Source organism: Vulpes lagopus, chromosome 1 (genome assembly GCF_018345385.1).
Source record: "Vulpes lagopus strain Blue_001 chromosome 1, ASM1834538v1, whole genome shotgun sequence".
Taxonomy (NCBI): domain Eukaryota; kingdom Metazoa; phylum Chordata; class Mammalia; order Carnivora; family Canidae; genus Vulpes; species Vulpes lagopus.
Window position 1 is genome coordinate 131840243 of NC_054824.1, and position 23353 is coordinate 131863595.

Genomic DNA, 23353 nt, shown 5'->3' on the forward strand with positions numbered 1-23353 from the left:
ATATGCTACTATGGTACTTGACTGCCAAAAACATAATTTCACTTTCTGTAATATGCTTTGTCCTTCTGTTGTGAAAATTGTTCTCTTATATAAAACCTGGTCACTTTACTGGCTTTACATTTTTCAATAGAAAAAGGCAAAAGAATTCTGAAATTGCTCCAAGGTAATTTAACCCAATCAACCTTATATAAAACTCTCAAGCATTTCACATTCACTAAAATCAACATGTTAAGTGACACTCTATTTCTGAAAATTACCAACTTGAGACACATAGCTCATAGTGGAAACCACATTGAACTGCATTGTAATATAACCCAGCTACCTCACTTCATTCCTAGTGGATCAGTTTGCTGTCTTATAAAAGGAGAGATTTGGACTCTAGATCATCTTTGTGGTAAAAGAAGTCTAAGGTGTGTGTGCAGGGAAAAATATTTATTGATGACCTAAATCAACTGAATTATTAGAAATTTTCTTAGTGGAGCACCTGGGTTGTCCAATCTGCCTTTGGCTCAGTTCATGATCTTGGGGATCAAAATCCTATCCAGCTGTATCACTTTGTGAATCCAGGAAAACTTTAAAGTAGAGACACTGAATATTTAACAAAATCAAAACTTCTCAAAATCTGTTTTAATTGTGAATAACAGATTTTTAGCTTACAGAAAAATGCATTTTGAAAGGAGCAGAAGGATAATTTCATTAAACTAAGAATGTAAACCCAAGCATGATGATCTTTCTTTTCCTCTTTTTGGTTTTTATTCCCATGAAGATGACAGCACAGTATGCGGTCACTGTCCCAAGGAATAACTCATGAGAGATCCAGTTTAGATTTCTAGGGTCTGCTTAATGTACAGGCTCTGACAGGTTTGGAAAAGGAGGAACAAATAGGACTCTGGCCAAATACTCCATAGTCAAAAGTTTTTTGACTATAAACCATGCATGTACTACACACAAAATTTAAACTTGTTTTAAAATATAAACAACTCAAATTTGAACTTACAATCTTTTTTAAGTGTTGGCCTGCAGTTAGAAAAATATTGTTCAGACCTCTGTTTTTTCTGCATTTAGCCTTTAACCTTTCTTTTCTGAATTTAACCTTCAACTTTAGGTTTGATCAGAACTAAAAATTCAGGGACACCTGGGTGGCTCAGTGGTTGAGCGTCTGCCTTTGGCTCAGGGCATGATCCTGGAGACCTGGGATCAAGTCCCACATCGGGCTCCTTGCATGGAGCCTGCTTCTCCTCTCTCTGCCTGTGTCTCTGCCTTTCTCTCTGTGTCTCTCATGAATAAATAAATAAAATCTTTAAAAAAAAAAAAAAAGAACTAAAAATTCAGAAAAGTACAGTTCTGAGGAAGCACTGGCTTTATGACCATATAGCAGGCGCTCAATTGAATGTATGGTCATGATTCAATGAAATTTTAACTGTGTACATCCATAGATGTGAGAAATTTTTTTAAAGCTATCAGGATCTTATTATGGTCTTCTTTGCTATTGTTTTCAGATTTGGCAATGTGGAGGAACTTTGGAGATTGTCACTTGCTCACATGTTGGACATGTGTTTCGGAAAGCCACACCTTACACATTCCCAGGAGGCACAGGACAAATTATCAATAAAAATAACAGGCGACTTGCAGAAGTGTGGATGGATGAGTTCAAGAATTTCTTCTATATAATTTCTCCAGGTTAGCATTATTTTGCATTAAAAATACAAGACTAGAACCTTCTTGTCCTTGGTCTTAATGCATCTGAAAGGTAAGAAGGAGGTAAAAAAAACTTTGAGAAGAGGCAAAGAACCAACCTCACAGGGTTGTCTTAAAGAATAAAGGAAATCACACACAGTGTACAGAGTGCTTAGCACAATGCCCAGTATATTATTAACAATAAGATTTCCAGGCCAGTATTGCAGACATTACCCTCAGCCCAGGTGTTACCAGTGTTCTGTATTTATTTTTAACCTAAATGTCATGTGTAATGTTTATATGAAAATTCAAGTCTCTCAGGGCCAGTGCAGAGCACTGGAGCATGCCTCAAGGGACCTTTATCCAGGAACCTCTCTGCCATTCACAGTTTTGTGGGAACAGTTGTTCCATTAGCTATAAGTCTTCCTGACATTGTTAGCATTCCAGCCTCATTTTTTAATTACCACAAAACCAACAAGTCACAGTTCACACATGTCAGTGAGTTGTATGAGAGAAACCTGACCAGAAATAGTTGCTCTGCTTAAAATTTGGGCAGAAGAATCTTGATTCTTGTTTTTGCCTTCACGTATATGAGTTTTCTGATCCTGTAAAAACTTACATTTATGTGTAATAATGCTAGCACTGTATTTCATTCTCACATAAATTTAATTTTTCTTTGAAAAAATAAAACATAAATATATTTCCTTGTTTTAGATTTTGAGCAATGGATTCATGATATCACTTGTGTAGTTATACATCACCAAAATGGTACCACTTTTCCCATTTGCCTGGCTTGTTAAATGCAATATTTAAATAGAAATGTGTTACCTAATAGAACATGAATAATTGAGAGTCAACTTCTTTCTTTCAACAGGTGTTACAAAGGTAGATTATGGAGATATATCATCAAGACTTGGTCTAAGACACAAACTACAATGCAAACCTTTCTCTTGGTACCTAGAGAATATTTATCCTGATTCCCAGATTCCACGTCACTATTTCTCTTTGGGAGAGGTAAAATATATAGATTCTGTGCGGTTGTTTATGTTCTCATTCATCAAAAACAATAGACGTTAAAATTATATCACCTCAAGTGTGAGAAAGTTGTCAGTTAAACTGTCTACCTCCTCACTTGAAATCTTGTTAATTTTTCATTGTGTTATATTTTATTAAAATAGTAATGCTCCCCCCCCCCCAACCTTTCAGAGTTGAACTCCTGTTTCAGTAGTTTAGTGTCTTCAGGCTTCTTGTTTTAACAGACTGATCCACTTAGTTAAAAGCATATATTCCTAAAGATAATATCCTGGTGTTAATTAACCTAACGAAAGAAGTAAAAATAAATATTAAAGAACTGACAAGGAACGTTGAAAGACCACTTATAATATGTCATAGCAGCAAATGATATGTGTGGACAGGGCCACAACCAGGCCCCATCCCAGGATTGAATCGTCCTGAACTCAGAAAAAGTTAATCCTCCACTCCATAGGAGGCTGTCACTTCTTCAGTCCTTCCATTCATTCAATAAACATTTGAGTATCTACTATTTATAGTAGAAATAGTAGATACTATTTTAAAATAATAGATACTATTTTACATACAAGGAATATAGTGAATAAAGTGAATAAGTGAATAAGGTGAATATAGTGAATAAAGTCTCTGTTCTTGCAAATCTGCAGAGGAAACCAGGTTTTTAAAGTACACGGCATGTTAGGTGGTACTAAGGGCAAGGGGGAATGAGAATGGCTGGTGGGCTTATGTAATGATGCTGTTTACGTTTTGGTAGTTGAAAAAGGCCCCTGGTAGGAGTTTTGGTTTTTGAGCAGAGATTTAAAGGAAGTGAATGAGCAAGCCATATGAATTCTGGGGGAAAGAGTGTTCTGGGCACAGGGAAAAAGAAATATAAAAGCCCAGGCAGCCCGGGTGGCTCAGCGGTTTAGTGCCACCTTCAGCCCAGGGTGTGATCCTGGAGACCCAGGATCAAGTCCCACGTCAGGCTTCCTGCATGGAACCTGCTTCTCCCTCTGCCTGTGTCTCTGCCTCTCTTTCTTTGTTTCTCGAATAAATAAAATCTTAAAAAAAAAAAAGCCCTAAGACGAGAGTGTACTTGCCTCATTCCAGAAACAGCAGAAGCCAGTTGTCTGGAATGGAGTGAACAGGGGAGGGGAAGGTAGTAGAAGATAAGGTTGAGATGTACTGAGGGTCAAATCACATAGAGCTGGTTGGCCACAGTCAGCACTCTGGGTTTTATTCTGAGTAAGATGGGAAGCCAAAGAGAGACAGGCAAACCTTCATTGGGAAATGATCAAGTTGTCTGCTATTTGAGCAAAATTGTGTGGAGACAAGAGTAGAACTAGGGTATTGGTGAAAGGAAAGGGTTGTGAAGGACTGTGTTAAGATTTTCACTGGAGAAACTAGGACAGGGAAGTTGGCATTATTGAGATGGGAAAGCTTGTGGAGAAGGTACAGGAGGCATTCAACAGTGCAATTTGGGACATGTTAAATTGCATCCAGGTTAAGATACAGGGTAGGTAGTTGCATTTACAAATCTGTAGTCTGGATGAGTTTGAGGATGGAGATCTGAAATTAAGGATTGTCAATATATCGGTAGTTTTTAGAACAAAACTGCATAAGATCACCTTGGGGAGAGCAAGTGTAGTTGGAGAAGAAGAGGGAGGACTGAGGACCAAGCCATAGGAAACTCTACAATTTAGAGATCATGTAAAGAGAGAGAATTAGCCAAAAAGATTTAGAAAGAGTGACCACTGAAATAGGAGAACCAAGAGAGTGGTGTCCCGAAGACTAAGTGAAGCATGTATTTCAGGAAAGAGGAAGTGGTTGACTGTTGAGTAAGACTAGTACAGAGAAGTGGCCATTGGACTGGCACGGGAGAAGTAGAAGGTGGACTCCTTCTCACTGTGTCAAAAGGGTTCCCATGGAGATTGGTAGGAGAAAATCCCCGATGGCTTCAAAGAAGAAGAGGAAGTGGAGATCATGAGCAAGGGCGAGTCTTGCAAGAAATTTTGTAGTAAAGTAGAGCAGAGAAATGGTCAGTAGCTGAAGGGGAATATGGAGTTAAGAGAAGGGAATATGGAGTTAAGAGAAGGGGTTTTTTCATTTGCTAAAAAAGAACTATTGACTGCTGGAGTCATGTTTAGTAGGTGGTCATGAGAAGGAAGGCTGAGAAGGCATGGAATCTGTGGAAATAGGAAGGAAGGTGGAGGGAGTTGGTGATATGTGTGAGGTCAGTTGTTGATTTGAGGGTAGAAGCAGTTTGTGGTGGAAATGTGAGGAAATTCTCTGATTCTTCTGTTTCCTTATTGAACAAAAGATCATCAGTTCAGAGTGAAGAGGAGGGTATTGATGTTGAGGGTTTGGGGATGGAGAAGAGAAACAAAGTAGAGTATCAGAGAACAAATAACATCACAGAGGGGAGCCTAATGGCTGATGGTAGTGAGTTGGAGTGAAACCATTCAGCCCATGCCAGGGTGAGCACAGGCTACCATTTGTCCTTAGTAGTTACTGAGGCTACTTCAGGTTTGACTTGTGCTCCTCTGAACTTTGTTGTGACTTAAGAAATTCATCCTCAAACAGGTAAGGAGTATGCTGAGTTTTCTGCTTCATTAATGAGACTCTGTTCCCTTTGCTATACCCTCATTCCATTCAAGGAAGGCCCAGAGTAGGGGATGTACCTATAGTACATATAGGCAGTTGCTCTTATAACTTGCCTTTGTTTTTTTGTTTGTTTGTTTGAATTTAAATTTTACTTAGTTAACCTACAGTGCGATATTGGTTTCTGGAGTAGAATTCAGTGATTCATCACTTAAATACAACACATCACAGCGTGTTCATCACAGCAAGTGCCCTCCTTATTTAACCCAACTCCGACCTACTTCCCTTCCTGCAACCTTCAGTTTGTTCTCTACCATTAAGAGTCTCTTACGGTTTCACTCTCCTTCCCCCCACCCTTCCCATACTGTTCATCTGTTTTGTTTCTTAAATTCCACATGAGTGAGATCCTTTGGAATTTGTCTTTTTCTGACTTATTTCACTTAGCATAATACATTCTAACTCCATCCACATTGTGGCAAGTGGCAAGATTTTTCTTTTCTTTTCTTTTCTTTTCTTTTCTTTTCTTTTCTTTTCTTTTCTTTTCTTTTCTTTTCTTTTCTTTTCTTTTCTTTCTTTCTTTTTGATGGTTGATATTCCTTTTTTTTTTTTAAATACATACACATGGGATCCCTGGGTGGCTCAGCAGTTTAGCCCAGGGTGTGATCCTGGAGTCCCGGGATCAAGTCCCACGTCAGGCTCCCTGCATGGAGCCTGCTTCTCCCTCTGCCTGTGTCTCTGCCTCTCTCTCTCTCTCTCATGAATAAATTAAATAAAATCTTTTTTTTTTTTTAATCTTTTTAAATAAATAAATACACACACACACACACACACCCCACATCTTTATCCATTCATCAGCTAATGGACATTTGGTATTTGGGCTCTCTCGATAGTTTGGCTTTTGTTGATAATGCTGTTGTAAACACCAGGGTGCATGTACCCCTTCAAATCTGTATTTTTGTATCCTTTGGGTAAATACCTGGTAGTGCAATTTCTGGATCATAAGATAGGTCTTTTTTTTTTTTTTTTTTTAACTTTTTGAGTAACCTCCAAACTGTTCTCCAGAATGGCTCTACCAGTTTGCATACCTACCAACAGTGCAAGAGGTCTCCCCTCTCTCCACATCCTTGCAAACACCTGTTGTTTCATGTGTTGGTGATTTTAGCCATTCTGATGGGTGCGAGGTGATATCATGGTTTTGTTATATCTCACTGATGATGAGTAATATTTGGGGATCTTTTCATAAGTCAGCCATTTGGATGTCTTTGGAAAAGTGTTCATGTTTTCTGCCCATTTCTTAACTGGATTATTTGTTTTTGGGTGAGGAGTTGATAAGTTCTTTATAGACTTTGGATACTAACTCATTATCAGATACATCATTTGCAAATATCTTCTCCCATTCTGTAGGTTGCCTTTTAATTGTGTTGATTGTTCCTTTGCTGTGCAGAAGCCTTTTATCTTCAGGAAGTCCCAATAGTTTTTGCTTTTGTTTCCCTTCCCTCTGGTGCCATGTCTAGTAAGTTGCTGCGGCCAGTGTCAGGGAGGTTTTTGTCTATTGTCTCCTCTAGGATTTTGATGATTTGCTGTCTCACATTTAGGTCTTTCATCTATTTTGAATTTATTTTTGAGTGTAGTATAAGAAAGTGATCTAGTTTATTCTTCTGCATGTGGCTATCCAATTTTCCCAGCTCCATTTGTTGAAAAGATGTCTTTTTTCCATTGGATGTTCTTTCCTGCTTTGTCAAAGATTTGTTGACCATAGAGTTGTGAGTATAACTTGCCTTTAGAATAGAGAATGAGTTGTTTGTTTCCCTTGAATTGACCCAATTTTGGATAACACCTAGGCATTGTTCACTGAGCCAAAATACAGGCATATTACAAAGAACCACTTATCTAGCCCACAATGATGATTGCCAAGGCAAGTTTGTTCTTTACCTACCTCTTGCCAGCTGGCTTTCTATAAAAGGAACAGATTTTACTGTCCATGGCCTGCTTGTCACTGCCTTTTTAACGAAGCAGATGGTCTTAAGCTTGTTTGCCCTTAGAATCAGGCCACCCTATGCAGATTAAAGCTTCAGGGAAAGGGGTCGTTCTTAATCACCCACCCTAGTGCTGCTGGGGGTCTCATGCTGGGATCATAGCTCCACCTAAGTGAGCTTTACTTTGTTAAAAACTGGAAGTTAGCCTTTTGGGGGTCTTTTCTTATACTTCAAAGGGTCTAGAGAAGCCTGAAATCATAGGATTTTAGAGTAGAAAGGGGAATGAGAGGTACAAATTTAGAGTCTCTGCCTTCACTAAGTATGACCCTTATAGCCCCTGTAGGACCTGGAACTGAGTAAATGTGTTTCATTGTGTTATCTAATAGCAGTTAATCAAGGAGATATACTCTAAGCAACAACCACAGAAAGCAAATAAGTTAAAGCTTTGACAGTTTAGCCAGTCATGGACTATAACCGATGGCTTCTCTAGGCACATCTAATAGCCCTAAGATTTAATGAGTATGAACTCTATGTCAAGGGCTGGTCTGAGTGCTTTTACAAACGTTAATTCATTTTATTCTTCTATCAACTCTATAAGATATAGGTGCTCTTATCCCCACTTGACAGTAAATTGAGGCATAAGTGAATGGTTTAAACAGCATCCTCAGGTCACAGCCACAAAATGGAAGAGGCAGAATTTGAACATAGGCACTATGGCCTGAGAGCTTGTGTTCTTAACCATTAATACCGATACTCTTTGTCATATCCAACCAAATTTCTCTTATGGCAGAGAGGGAAAGAAGTGAATTCAGATTCCATTATACTAGATTCCAAAAATCCTTTAATTGCCTTCATTGTTCCACCTAGTGGAGATACCAAGACTCTGAAGGAGACTTAGAGCAGACACTAAGAAACCTAGGCTCTGCCTGTTTCCCAGGAATGAGTGTGTTCACAGTTATTTTCAGCTTCCGAGGTCAAAAATAATATTGTAGTGATAGCCATGTACACTTCAGAAAGGGGTTGAAGAGTTGCTAAATCTTTGGATAAGGAACAAAAGCTGATACTTATCATGGTCCTACTATGAGTCAGTTTCTGCTAGTCTTCTATGTGTATTACCACATTGAGAACTCTCAGCAAACCTGAGAGAGGTTGTTACCCCTGTTACATAGATGAAAAAATGAGGTTCTTACAGCTGGCTTTCCCAGTTACTGTGTTCTAAAGAATGCTGAGGTCTAATGTCCTTCAAAGTGCTCCATTAGAAAGCTGGGGATGGCAGGGAGGATGGAGTAGATTTGTGGCCAGAAACGTTTGGGAAATGCTGCTTTTCTATATCTTACGTCCTTCCCTACCACCAGTCCCCACCCCTACCAAGAGTCACAGTATATTAAAAGGCTTTGAGAAGTCCTTCAGTAAAGAAACCTATTTAAATTTGTTTTACCCGCTATTTTTAAAACATATTTGATCATAAAACTGCCATATAGTGGCACATGTGTCAACACTTGGCTGGATGATTTTGTTCAGATCATGGTTCTGGGAATCACTGTCTTAGAGTACAGTTACAGTCTGGTTACAGTCACAGTCTAATGGCCTGTAATGCTAGAGTAGGGACTGAAGCCCAGGTCTGCATATCACCATACCCTAAGCTTTCACTCCCACCCAACCTGCCTTCACATACCTCAAAAGTGCAGCCCTTCCCCCTGACCACCATAGTTCAGATATGGATTGCTATGATCCAAATGGAAGGCTTCCTATTTCCTCACCTCTTAGCATTGTCTCACTTATACAGGGTGCACGTGACCATTTGGGTTTGGCTCATTGGCAAGCCTAGCTCTGTAAGGAAAGACCTAAACAAATCCTATAAAAAGGACCGTTAGCGGGGCATCTGGGTGGTTCAGTGGTTGAGTGTCTGCCTTCAGCTCAAGTCGTGATCCCGGGGTCCTGGGATTGGTCTCCCTGTGGGGAATCTGCTTCTCCCTCTGCCTGTGTCTCTGCCTTTCTCTCTGTGTCTCTCATGAATAAATAAATAAAATCTTAAAAAAAAAAAAAAAAGGACCATTAGCCTACTAACTTTCCCCTTTGAAATAATATAGATCCCCTAAGATTTCTACTAATTCGAGAAAGTATGAACCAGATGTGGGCACTTCCATGTGCCTTTCACAGAGGGCTGAGGGCATGATAACTTGGCTTCATTAACATGTGCATATTGTTTCCAGTCATTGACAAGTTGTCCCTCTCAAACAGTGCAAGACTTTATATCCTATATGTTAGCATCTAGTCTTGCACATCCAGTTTGGTAGCTGCTTGCACATGTGGCTGTATTTAAATGAATGAAAATTAAAATTTGAAAGTCATTTCCTCAGTTACATTAGCCACATATTTAGTGCTCAATAACAAGAAATAAATAATAATAATAATATAATAATAATAATAAAGTACTCAATAGCCACACATGGCTGGTACCTACCATATTGTATGGCACAAGTATAGAACATTCCCATGTGATGAAAGTCCTACTAGACGGTGCTGGAGACATTAACATGAATAGCCAACACAAGAGGTTGTCTATCTTGCTTAGACCCATTCCACACATTTCTTGCTGCCCATACCCTAAGTTGAGGTATCCACATTTGCTTGTCAAACCCACTGTTTTAAAAACTTGTAATTGGGGGATCCCTGGGTGGCGCAGCGGTTTGGCGCCTGCCTTTGGCCCAGGGCGCGATCCTGGAGACCCGGGATCGAATCCCACGTCGGGCTCCTGGTGCATGGAGCCTGCTTCTCCCTCTGCCTGTGTCTCTGCTTCTCTCTCTCTCTCTCTGTGACTATCATAAATAAATAAAAATTTAAAAAAAAAAAAAAAAAAAAACTTGTAATTGGGGGATCCCTGGGTGGCTCAGCAGTTGAGCATCTGCCTTCGGCCCAGGGTGTGATCCTGGGGTCCCGGGATTGAATCCCACATGGGGCTCCCTGCATGGAGCCTGCTTCTCCCTCTGCCTGTCTCTGCCTCTGTCTCACTCTGTCATGAATAAATAAATCTTTAATAAATAAATAAATAAAAGTTGGATAAAAACTTGTAATTACTGAATGCCCTCTATAATTGTTTTTACTCTCAAATAATTTAGGTACATCTTAAAACAACTTTCATAGGGACGTACTATATCAAATTCCCAAACCATCCTGTTATTTTCCTATTTGGTAAAGAAGGACCTCAGGATCTTATTTATGTTTAGGATTATCTACTCCTATAATGAAAAGCTCCCCTCTTTCCTTACATCATCTCTTTTACTTGAAGGGTCCCTGATAATGTAGAATCTCAGTTGCATTCGACATCCCGATGATTACCAAATATCTTACCCAATAAAAGGACATCTCTTACTTCTCTCTCCAAGATAGTCATCAAGATAGAACTTGGAATGTGAGTAAACTAGAAGGAAAGACAGTGCAGTAAGGCCCCTGAGCAATCTGTCAGCCTCTACCGTGCATATGTATATAGTGGAAAGTTCAGATTGACTTTAATGTGCATATGTATTTGCATGTATGTCCATCTAGTTTACCTCTAACATCTTCTGTTTTCATTATTGTCCCATAGATAAGAAATGTGGAAACAAATCAATGTCTAGATAACATGGCTAGAAAAGAGAATGAAAAAGTTGGAATTTTTAACTGTCACGGTATGGGAGGTAACCAGGTGAGTATTTTAGTAAAGTTTTAAAAGAGATTAATTTTTGGATTTGTTTTAATCTTCTGCCCCTTTTATCTCATTACATCATTCAGGAAATATTTTCCTACCTATGAAAAGACAATAATAAAGACCTTTTAGGAGAAGGGAGTCTTCCATCTAATGATTATTTTTAAATGAAACATTTATAAAAGGCCCCTTGTGAGAATTGTATTTACATTACTGTGCATGAGATTTATTTTGCCCTTTTTAGTCAAACAGATGGCAGCCCTTGACAATACACTCAGTGTATAAAAAGAACTCTAGGGGGATCCCTGGGTGGCGCAGCGGTTTGGCGCCTGCCTTTGGCCCAGGGCGCGATCCTGGAGACCCGGGATCGAATCCCACTTCGGGCTCCCGGTGCATGGAGCCTGCTTCTCCCTCTGCCTGTGTCTCTGCCTCTCTCTCTCTCTCTCTCTCTCTCTCTCTCTGTGTGTGTGTGTGTGACTATCATAAATAAATAAAAATTAAAAAAAAAAAAACTCTAGGTCATTTTTTCTTTGTTCTTTACAAAATTAGTGGTAGCTTCTCTGAGTCATTTATTGTCCTAATATTAAGTTAAAAAAATCACATATCTTGAGATACTTGTGTTTTCTCTTACGGTCTATTGGCTACTTTGTTTTACTGTTAAAACTTGTATATGTGCTTTTTTTTTTCTTCCAGGTTTTCTCTTATACTGCCAACAAAGAAATTAGAACAGATGACCTTTGCTTGGATGTCTCCAAACTTAATGGCCCAGTCACAATGCTCAAATGCCACCACCTAAAAGGCAATCAACTTTGGGAGTATGACCCAGTGGTAAGTTATTCAGTTGCATATAAGAATGAAATTATGTGTATTTTGTAGCTAGAAGAATGAATTCTTGTAGCGTTAGTTTGAATATAGATCAAATTGTTCTTACACTCTAAAAATCGACAGATGGAAAAAACAACATAAGTAAACTAAACCTATTTTAATCTCTCCAATAATTAATCTTTTCTCCAGGCCCTGAGTTCTTGTTGCCACTATAGCCACTCTTTTCTCCGTATGTCCTCAAGTTTATTAATCTCATGTGGGGAAATGGGGCCATTAAGTAGGCTGTTTAAATTACTGAATTAGGGATCCCTGGGTGGCACAGCGGTTTGGCGCCTGCCTTTGGCCCAGGGCGCAATCCTGGAGACCCGGGATCGAATCCCACATCGGGCTCCCGGTGCATTGAGCCTGCTTCTCCCTCTGCCTGTGTCTCTGCCTCTCTCTCTCTGTGACTATCATAAATAAATAAGAAAAAAAAATAATAAATTACTGAATTAAGTAAACACTTGGATAAGGGGCACTAGGGTGGCTCAGGTCATGATCCCAGAGTCCTGGGATTGAGCCCTGCATTGGGGAGCTTGCTTCTCCCTCTTCCTCTGCCTGCCGCTCTGCTCCCCCTGCTTGTGCTTTCTCAGTCTCAGTCGAATGAATGAATAATAAATCAGTAAATTTTTAAACACTTAGATAAAAGGTGATCTTTAAATAATGAAATTCTCTGGCTCCTGATGATTTTTCTGTGATATATAACAAAAGTTTTTATATTTTTTATTTATTTTTGTTTTCCTCTCGAACCTTTCCCTCTCCTCATGCACTGTATGTTGTACTCAAATAGAGATGCTTAAAAGGCCAATCAAAGCATTCCCAGCAAGTCTCTCTCTGTGTCGTATATCTGGCTAACCTCCTAACTTGTGCTTTTGCTTTACAGTTCTCAAACCAACACCAGAGTCTTCAGTAATCGCTCTTTTTCCTCTGCAAATGCATTAATTTTCTTTTTCATGTCAGGAAAGACTTCTTACTTTACTTTCTGCATACCATCATGTATTATATGACAGCAAGTGAGTGGCTGACACGCATGCCTCTGGTTCTCCAACCTAAGCTCCTGCCTCAGCCTGACACTCAGAAAGCAGTTCCTGGATGCAAAAGCCAGGACCATTCCTCTTTTTCCTTAACTTCTTTTTTAGTGTTTGCTGTTGCTAAACAGATGATATTTTAAAATTCCTTTTTATCCATTGGCTTGAGATGCACTACTGCTTAGTTTCTTCTCTTAGCTTTCTCTTTCATCTGCTTGGATCACTCTGCTTCTTCATTCTGCCTCTCCCATAGATGTATGTGAAGTCCTGACTTTAGCTTTCTTCCCTGTACTGTATCACACAAACCCTGGTCTACTTTCATCATCAGCCCTGCTGTTCCCAGAACATACCCTCTACTTCTGCACCTACACTGAAGATCATACAGTTCCCTTTGCTCCTTCTTGAGGCACTGCCCAGCTTTGACAGTACCTCCCTGGATCCCAGCCAGCAGTCAGCTCCCTCTCCTAGTTGTAGTCCACTCTGACCTGTTGCCTCAGCTGTTTTGTACTTGTTTATCAGTCTTTTCTGCACTATTACACTATTAGCTCCTGGAAGCCAGAGATTGTACTTTAAAAATCCCAGGTCTCCCTCCAGAGTGCCCAACTATAGTGAAATATTAAATATAACAGTAGCTCAGTTAATAGGACTATTAGAAATGGCTTGAATCATCTATTCTGGGGTTTTTTTTTTTTGTGGCACATACTGGTGCTGTTTGGGTATAGCTGCCCCAAGCACTGTAGGATGTATAGCATTTCTGACTTGAGACCCTAAATGCCAGTAGTATTTAGCATCCCACGGTTATTTTAAAAATGAGGTGTGCCTGGGTGGCTCAGTCAGGTGAGAGTCCAACTCTTGATTGCAGCTCAAGTCATGATCTCAGGGTCGTGAAATCAAGCTGTGTGGCAGACTCCATGGTCAGTGGGGAGTCCTGCTTGCTACTCTCTCCTTTGCTCATGCTTTTTCTAAAATAAATCTTTTAAATAAAAGAAATTCAAGGGATGCCCGGGTAGCTCAGTCGTTGAGCGTCTGGCTTTGGCTCAGGGTATGGTCCCTGGGGTCCTGGGATCGAGTCCCACATCAGGCTCCCACGGGGAGTCTGCTTCTCCTTCTGCCTCTCTCATGAATAAATAAAATCTTTTTAAAAATTTTCTGAAAGCCTCCCAATTATATATGTTCAATGAAAAGTGATAAAATGTTCATTAGGAAACCTAAAACCTGTTTGTAGTGGCTTAAACAAATAGGGACTTGGTAAGTCTGGAGGTAGGTGGCTTCTGGTATAGAGATTAAGTGGCACAGTGATATTGGGATAATTTTGCTGCATATTCCTGGCCTTTTTTGTGTGGCCACAAATGGCTGCTGCTCTCACCCCCATATCCCAACTCAAGGGAGGAGCAAGGGAAGAAGGGACATCACACTACTCCATGTTCTGCTCTTTATCAGGAAAGCCAGAGCTTTTCCTGGAACCCCCTCTGCAAACTTTGCTATGTCTTATGGGCCAGAACTTCATCCCATTGTGACACCTCCCCTCCCACCCCCCAGCTGAAAGGGAGGCTGATTAAACAGACAGGAGATGGGAATGGCTAGTGGTAGCCTACGTATGATCTACACAGCCTGCTGCACCTGTTACTCCTAAAGTCGATATGTGGTTAGAAATTTAAGGAGCTAAAGTAAGTGTACGGGATTTAGAAAGAACCAGTTGTGAGTGTAAAGTTTTAAAACTTCTGGAGCCCTTTCATGGTATCTTTTCTGAGATAAAATTTTAGTTTGCAGGCTGGGTTGTACCAAAAGCAGATCTAAGATAAAGTTTAGTGTTCACAATGTTTATTAGAGATCACCCTTTGCATCAACACCTGGGAGAAGAAAAGGGAGAAGGCAGCGTTGGATAAAGGGGGGAGTCACACCACGATGCAGGTCCCGCAGCCTGAGCCAGCTGCATAGGGAGCGCTGGAAGAGCCTGTCAGCATTGTCCTTCCTCCACCAGTCAAAAACACAGGATCTGGAGGGGAAAAGAAAAAAAAAATCTAACTTAAATTACTGACATGAGGGGATCCCTGGTTGCTCAGTGGTTTAGTGCCTGCCTTTGGCCCAGGGCGCCATCCTGGAGTCCCGGGATCGAGTCCCACATCAGGCTCCCAGAATAGAGCCTGCTTCTCCCTCTGCCTGTGTCTCTGCCTCTCTAGGTCTATCATGAATAAATAAAAAATAAAATCTTTAAAAAAAATTACATGAATATTTTAAGTAAACTCTCCACCCAACATGGGGCTCAAACTCCCAACCTTGAGGACAAGAGTCGGATGCTCTCCTGACTGAGCCAGACAGGTGCCCCTTTATGTCAGTAATTTATAAACCTAAAATCATGAAATCATAGGTTCCAAAGGAACCCCAGAAGTAGAATGCAGGGCCTTATACATGTAGAGACATGGAACTTATCCAAGGCCATGGGGCCAGTCATGTGATATAACCATGTCTCAGACAGACCTGGAACCCTAGATCCAGGACTCTTTGCACAGTATGATACTAGCTTTGATTCTGTTTGTATTCTTAAATTTTTAAGTCTTATTTATATTCTTTATTGCATGCAATTTATGACACCAGGACACTCGTAGCTGTCCTTTCTAAAATAATTTCTAGATACAATTGGGCCAAAATCTGCATTTTAAGGGCAAGGGCCAGCAAATTATCTTTTCTAGTTGACATGTAGATTTTATTCAATGATGGTGACAGCTTTTATCCTCTCCTTCAGAGGTTACAATTAGCTGTGTGTCACCTATTAATCCAGTTGCCTTCATCAAGTTTTTTCTGATGGAAACTAGTCAGTGCTAACTGGGTCCTCTTCTGAGTGACAACAGTCCCCTTGAAAATGGTGTGTTCCAGATAAAATAATTACATTAAAATAGAGGGATGAGTAAGAGTCAGATACATGTGTGTTAGTAGACATTTCACATTTCCTTATAGTTGTCCTCATTTACAGGATAATGCTTAACTTACATTCCTACATGGCTGCTTTGGAGACCAGCATGCAGTAACAGACACACAAACTGACCTACACTAATCACTCTGATGACACTTCTCTGTCCTGACCTTTTGAAATAACTCTAAAAATCAGTGCATCAAGTCTGGAGTGCAAACAAGTACATAGAAAGTTATATAACTATATCTCCCAGCCTTTTATTATGGGCTGCTTTATCAATCTTCTGATCTCAAGATTTTGAGTCTTCAGAAGGACATGAGTTTCTAAGGACTTGAGGTTTAGAACCACAGAATTAATTTGAACAGCCCTATCACAGGGAAATGAAGCAATTTTGAAATAGCTTTTTGAAAATAGGTTGAGGATCCTAAATTAGGAACCTCTAATCTGATCTTTTTAGGAAGCTCAAGCACAAAAAGTGAAATTTCTCAGTGTTACAGAGCTTGGGCAGAATTGGGACTTAGCATTTTGGTCATCTTACTTCAAGTATAACCCACAGTACCCCAGTGCCTTTCTCCCTCCCATATAGCTCTTCTAGCAGCCTCATGTAGACACTTCAGTAGTCACCAAAAATGATGGTTGAGATGGTTGATGGTTGATGTTTTATTTTTCATGTTCATGTTAAGATTTCTTTTCTGTCAACTTTCAGAAATTAACCCTGCAGCATGTGAACAGTAATCAGTGCCTGGATAAAGCCACAGAGGAGGATAGCCAGGTGCCCAGCATAAGAGACTGCAATGGAAGCCGGTCCCAGCAGTGGCTTCTTCGAAATGTCACCCTTCCAGAAATATTCTGAGACCAAATTTACAAAAAAAAAAAAAAAAAAAAAGGAAAGAAAGAAAGAAAAAAAAAAAAAAGGATTGACTGGGCTACCTCAGCATACATTTCTGCCACATTCTTAAGTAGCAAAAAAGGAAAAGTGCTTTCCTCTTGCGGGGATGTAAGGTTTATCAGCCATTAAAACTTAGACTCCTCTCGCTTTTCACTAGCTGTGAACCAGCCTTCTTGTCCAAGGACGTGAAACTACATAGTAGCAAGACTGTGCACACTGATGTTTACAAGATCGAAAGAGTCTTTCATCAAGAATCATTGTAAAGAATATTCAGACCATGAAGCAGTCGACAAAATGTGCTTTCCGAAGAGCTGCACCTTCTACGGTTTGCTTGCACATCAGTAACTTCCACTGAATGTGCTGTCATAATGAAGAGATTTCCAAGATTTTTTTTCTGATTAGAACTGGTAACCAGTATATTAAATATTGATATAAAAATAAGTGAAAAAGAACTGGAACCAGTTTCAGAATCATGAAAACAACATTTTTACAATTTAAGAAGAAACTATATTAAACAGGGTTTAAAAGGAAATTAAAACAGAACTATGAGAAGTACAATTTGTTATAGTATAGTATCAAATTTCTATATAGATTTTATACCTCAGTGGGGAAAAAAATAACTGATTCCAATGACATTCATTTTCATCTGTGATAGTCATGGATGCTTTTTTTTTTTCCTTGGGGTGCTGAAATTGAGCTGAAAAAAAAAAGGCTCTTTGAACGTAGTTTTTAATTGCTTTCAATTTTTTTATTTGGTTTTATGGGCTGTTGGAATTGTAATTTTTAATTGCCTTCAAAGAATGAAGATTTAAAATACTGTCTGGGCTCACTGAACATGTAAGATGTCTCAGTTGCTCTTGGGTCAACTGGCTTATAGACTTTCACACACACAAATTTCTTATTAGATTTTGAACTTCGTAACTTGATTCAGCTGATTATGCTTAATACCCAAGATTCATACTACTGTACTACAGGTTTATTTTCACAGCAATAAATCTTCAGTTCTTTATGATTCCACTCAACAAAAGGCCTGCAGAAGTGATTATTTGGGTATTTAGAGAGGATACATTTGATGGTTTTTTGGAAAACTTTTTTCACTCCACACTCAGATGTGCTTTATTGTCAAGTGCATATTTAGATTCGGTTCTTGAATTGTAATGGTGATTTCCTGCATTTAAAAATAAAATTTGACTGAAAATGTTTGACATTTTTTAAATGAGTTAAGCAAAGAAGTGCAGCTACTATTCCATATTAGTCCTGCATTTCTCTCTAAATTCCATTTAAGTTAAATGTTTTCTTTTTCTCTGATTTTTAATACCACAGAATAACTTCAGAATTAAAAGTTGAGTATAACAATTAGGGTTTTAATTTCATAGAAAATCTCTGACATTTTTCCTGATATGTAAAGCAGTCCATTGGCAAAAGTGTGTGTATTTTCCTTCTTATTTGTAAGATTATATTTAGTTACTTTTTTTTTCTTTGATTATCAAAGACTCACTGCAGGCAGTGCTATTTCTTGTGCCTAAGAATGTTTCTGAACATTGTATCACTAATGCTACTTGCAAAGTTGAGTGTACAGAAAATTTCTTGTTAATATCAAGCACATGTGGATGCTCTAGGGTGAGACTGTAGTACAGAATGCATAAATTTTGTCCCCAGGAAATTTGCAGTGAAGCAGGTGCTGGATGGGTCCCCTCCCCCCCTCCATGAGCTCTGTTAATTCTGTCTTCAGTAGGCCTAATGTTTGAATAAACCAGATGTCTAATAAATTATTTTCATGCTCAGAATTTCAGGTTTTTGTACTCTAGTATAGCTTGGTCTTATTTCTTATTGTAAGAAAGCTTAATAGCAATGTGATTTAAGGTTTTGTTTTTTTTTTTAAGAGGGGGATATGAGTGATTTAATTCATGGGTACTTTTAGAACCTGATAGATAATCCCATTGCCTTTATTTTTCTAATTAAAGAATTCCTAAATACTTTGAAAATATAAAATATTCCTGAGTAGTTGTGCCTTATATTCGTTTTATTTGAAGTTAAAAATGGATCCCTATTCCTTATAGCCATTTGTAGATCAGGCAATATGCTAATCACTGTAAGTCAAATTGGAAAGAAAAGAATGAATCAAGAAGAAAGCTAAGGATGAAGATATTATTGGACCAGTGAAGAATTCATAAATGTGACAAGGATAATCTGAATCTCCCAAATGTATTCATTTTACTCCAATCCCAATCCATTGTAACATCTTTCTGTTATAGTTGGCATTCTGAAAAAATAGTACTTTGTTCACCATTCTGCCATTGAAAGCCAGCAGGTAGGCCATGTCCTCATTTCTCTATTTTATGTTTAGCCGAAACACAGAAGTTCTTCTGTAAGGGTATGGTGCTCCCCCCATCTTTCAAGAAGTGTACACCAAGAGCAAACTGAACTCCAGAGTTACATGTTTTATAAGGGAGAAAGAAAAACAGGAGGTAGGGTTTCTGAGGTGGTAGCTTTGAGCAGAGATATACAAAGAATGAATCATTTTTTTATTCTGGAGAATTAGATATATTCAATTATATAACATTTCTCCCATTCTTTGACTTCTGAAGTTTAACAAGAATTTGCTTGATCTACCAGAACAAATAGTTTTGCAGGAAATGAGGTGAAACCCAGTCATATTGTTTGAATACTAGCAACAATTAAAAATTAAATTTTAAAATCTTATCTGTAATTGCATCAAATAAGTCATTACACAGAATGTTAAGAGATATGTTAAGACTTCTACCCTGAAAACTACAAAATGTTTCTGACACTACAGAATGCTGCAATAAATATATTCATGAATTGAAAGGCTGCATAATGTCAAGATAAGTATTACCCACAAATTGATTTCTAGAAGTCCAATTTCAGTGAAATAAAAATCCTATGAGCCATTCTTGTATAAATTTGCCGATATATATGGAAATCTGACAGATCCAGAACTGCCAAGATTAATGTCAAACGAAGGGTGAGGAGGAGGTTGGAAGACTATACATTACTCAATTTCATGACTTGCTTTAAAATTAATTATAGTAATGGTGAGTGTGGTATTAGAATTAGGACCAATAGATCAAAGAGAGTCCAGAAGGAGACCCATACATATATATGACCATTGGCTTTTCAACAAAAACACAAGACATTTCATAGGGAAAGTTTCTGACCGTTGATGCTTTCACAAAGTGCACAATGTATTCAATATGGAGCACAGGACCTAAATGTGATGAGCAAAACAAATCTTAAACAAGGAAAATATCTTCATGACTTGGGATATCTTTGGGATACCCAAAGATATCGTAGGATGCAAACTTTATAAAAAAAAAAAAATCACCTGATTTCACCAAAATTACACTCTTCTCATCAGATACTAAAGTGAAAAACTGCTGTAGCCAAGGACAAAATAGTTGCAGTACACATAACTGATAGGATTCGTATGCAGGAAAACATTTGAAATAGCTACTACAAAACATGATACAAAAGTGAGTGACTTTAATACACACTTTACAGAACCTATCCAGATGCACAATTAGCCTAGAAAAGGATGTTCAATGTCAGCCATCAGGGAAGGCAGGATGAAATCACCAGGACATGCTGTTGCACACCCGCCCAAATGGTGACAGCAACTGGCAGAATTGTTTAGTATAATCACCTTGGGGAAATAGCTTGCCAGTTTCTTATAAATGTAAATCTATGCCTACTCTCTGATTCCACTTCTAGAGATAAAACGATAAAACCAAGAGAAATAAGGACATTGCCCACATTACAATGCATACAAGAATATTCAAAGCAGTTTTAAGATAACCCCCAGCCTTGGAAACTGCAAATATCCATCAACAAGATAATAGATCATCATATCATAGTTACTGAAATACTAGTCTACGATTTTAAAAAATGGATTGCTGATAGAACAATACAAATATATATAAAAATACTGAATGAAGTATGCTAGACAAACTACATTTAGATGAAGCTCAAGAACAGGCAAAACAAACCTAAGGTGCTTACCTTTGGGTGAATATAGACTTGGAAGTGGCATGAGAAAGCTTTCTGGAATCATGGAAATAGTCTATAAATTGATTTAGATAATGGCAACGTACATATAATTTAAGGTTTTACTGAGTTATATACTTAGGATATATGCATTTTATCAGATGTAAATTATACCTCCATAAAAGATGGGGAAAATAAGACTCACCTGCTGGCATCAGGGTTTTTTTGTTTTGTTTTAAAAAGTCTTCCCCCCCCCCAAAAAAAAAAAAAAAAGTATTCCACTGCTACAAAACACCCAAAGGCTGGCTTAATTTGCAATAAACATACTATTCAGTGAGAGACTGAACTCATAAAATATAGAAAAATCCATAAGGTCCAAGGAAAAAGTTTAAGTATACATAAATAAGCCACAGAAGCAACTTAAATAGAGAAGCCCTTCCTCTCCTAAGAACAAAAGAGAATAACCAGAGTTTGGGGAATGATAGCTCCTAGGCCCTGGACCTGAACAGGGAATTGAACTGAAGATCCCTACATACAATTGGAAAATTCAGAATTACCCCTACAAGTAAAAGGGTACATAAAGAAGTCTCCCACCTTGTAAAGGAAACCAAAGGGTAATCTGAGTCTGCCTTTTGCTAGATAACAAATGGTGATAGGATGATGCTACCACTGTGATCATAAGACCTGCTTCTGTTTTAAGATTTTATTTTTAGCTAATCTCTACACACAATGTGGGGCTTGAACTCACAACCCTGAGATCAAGTATTGCACACTCCACTGACCAAGGCATCCAGGCGTCCCAAGGCCTGCTTTTATATAGATCAAGAGTTTAAAACCACAGTTATGAAGTTTGCAGGTGAAAAAAATAAAGTGAATCTAGATTTATGGCACTTGCTGGAAACTATTAGAATACAATGCCTTTTGGAGGAAAAAAAACACATTAATCTAGGCCCCTATACACCCACAAAAAATGAAATCACAATGATATGCAATAAAACAAAGTATGCCTATATACTGAAACCCAAGGCCACATGGGGGAATAAAGACCATTTCTTAAGGATTTGGGGCTATTCCTAGGGCCAAGGGAAAAGTGGAGAAAGACCAGACCTAACAAAGTATAAAACCAAGCCTCTGCAACATCAGGTTGGTATGCCAATAATCTGCTTTCTTGGACAAAACTCAACAGTCTTCAGAGGAAGATAACATAATACAGAACCCTTGGTGCATCAATCACAATGGCAAGTTGTCCAGTATGGAATGAAAAAGTAATGAAACAAGAAAGTAGCTTTTTTTTTTTTTTAAATAGTCAACAAAAAGCAGACTCTGATGACTTAGATGATGGAATTAGATAAGTTCATCAATATAAGTGGTTTTCTTTTTAAGATACAGAAAAAAATGGATATAATCAAAAGGTAGAAAATTTCAGAAGATACCTAGAAACTGGAAAAAAGAAAAAAGTCCTAAAATTAAAAAAAAAATTTTTAATCAATTGAATGTGACACAATGTCAAAAATGATCTGTGAACTTGACTACAAGTCAATAAAGAATTTCCACACTGAACCACAGATGGAGAAAAAGATTAAGGGAGGGAGAAACAGCCTTGAGGATAAAATACATTCATTTGAGATCCAAGAGGAGAGAATATAGAGAATGGAGCTCTGAGGGAGAATATTTTTCTTTTTTTTTTTTTTTTTATGATAGTCACACAGAGAGAGAGAGAGGCGCAGAGACACAGGCAGAGGGAGAAGCAGGCTCCATGCACTGGGAGCCCGACGTGGGATTCGATCCCGGGTCTCCAGGATCGCGCCCTGGGCCAAAGGCAGGCGCCAAACCTCTGCGCCACCCAGGGATCCCAAGGGAGAATATTTTTCATGCCTCCCCTCTTCACTTCCGTAATTACTAGCAATCTTTGCCTTGCAGATGTATCGCTCCAAATTCTGCCTTTGTCTACACACTACATACTTTCTGTGTCTCTCTCCTTTTATAAGGTCACCAGTTATATTGGACTTAGGGACTTACCCTAATTGAGTATGAACTCCTCTTAACTACATCTGCAGACACTGTTATCACAGTGTTATGGGTTGGATTATGTTACATATCATAAGAAAGATATGTTAAAGCCCTAACCCTGAGTACCCCAGGATGTGACCTTATTTAGAAATAGGGTCTTTATAGAAGCAATCAAGTTACCAGGAAATTATAAGGGATTACCCTTATAATATGGGTATGTAGCTGATGTCCTTATAAAAGGGAAATTTGGACACAGAAGAATGATGAAAAAACACGGGTAGAACAACATCTACATGCCAAAGAATACCTGAGGCAACCAGAAGCTAGGAGAGAGGCATAGAACAGATTATCAGATTCTCAGCTCTTAGAAGCAATCTACCCTGCCAAAACCTTGATTTTTGGACTTTCAGCCTCTAACATTCAACAATAAAGTTCCGTTCTTTAAGCAGAATTTTGGGGAAACACTATCCAAACCAGTGCATCTGCTAACCATTTAAAGAAGAATTAACACCAATCCTTTACTCTTTCAAAAAACAAGAGGAACACCTCAATTCATTCTATGGTGCCAGCATTACACTGTTACCAAAGCCAGAAAAAGAGATCACAAGAAAAAAACTAAAGCTTAATATGCCTATTACAGATGCAAGAATCTTTAACAAAACACTAGTAAACCAAATCAGCAGTATATTAAAATAATTA

General features: G+C 38.6%; 1 protein-coding gene across 1 annotated transcript in view; it reads left to right on the top strand.

Moving 5' to 3' along the window:
* GALNT1 (polypeptide N-acetylgalactosaminyltransferase 1) overlaps window positions 1-18426 on the top strand; it is an 80477-nt gene extending 62051 nt beyond the window's left edge. Inside the window, exons 8-12 of the mRNA XM_041748859.1 lie at window positions 1500-1680; window positions 2552-2691; window positions 10849-10947; window positions 11641-11775; window positions 16457-18426. Of these exons, the coding sequence (XP_041604793.1) occupies window positions 1500-1680; window positions 2552-2691; window positions 10849-10947; window positions 11641-11775; window positions 16457-16603 (702 nt within the window). The 3' untranslated portion in view covers window positions 16604-18426. The remainder of the gene's footprint in view (window positions 1-1499; window positions 1681-2551; window positions 2692-10848; window positions 10948-11640; window positions 11776-16456) is intronic.
* Window positions 18427-23353: the final 4927 nt, after the last annotated feature.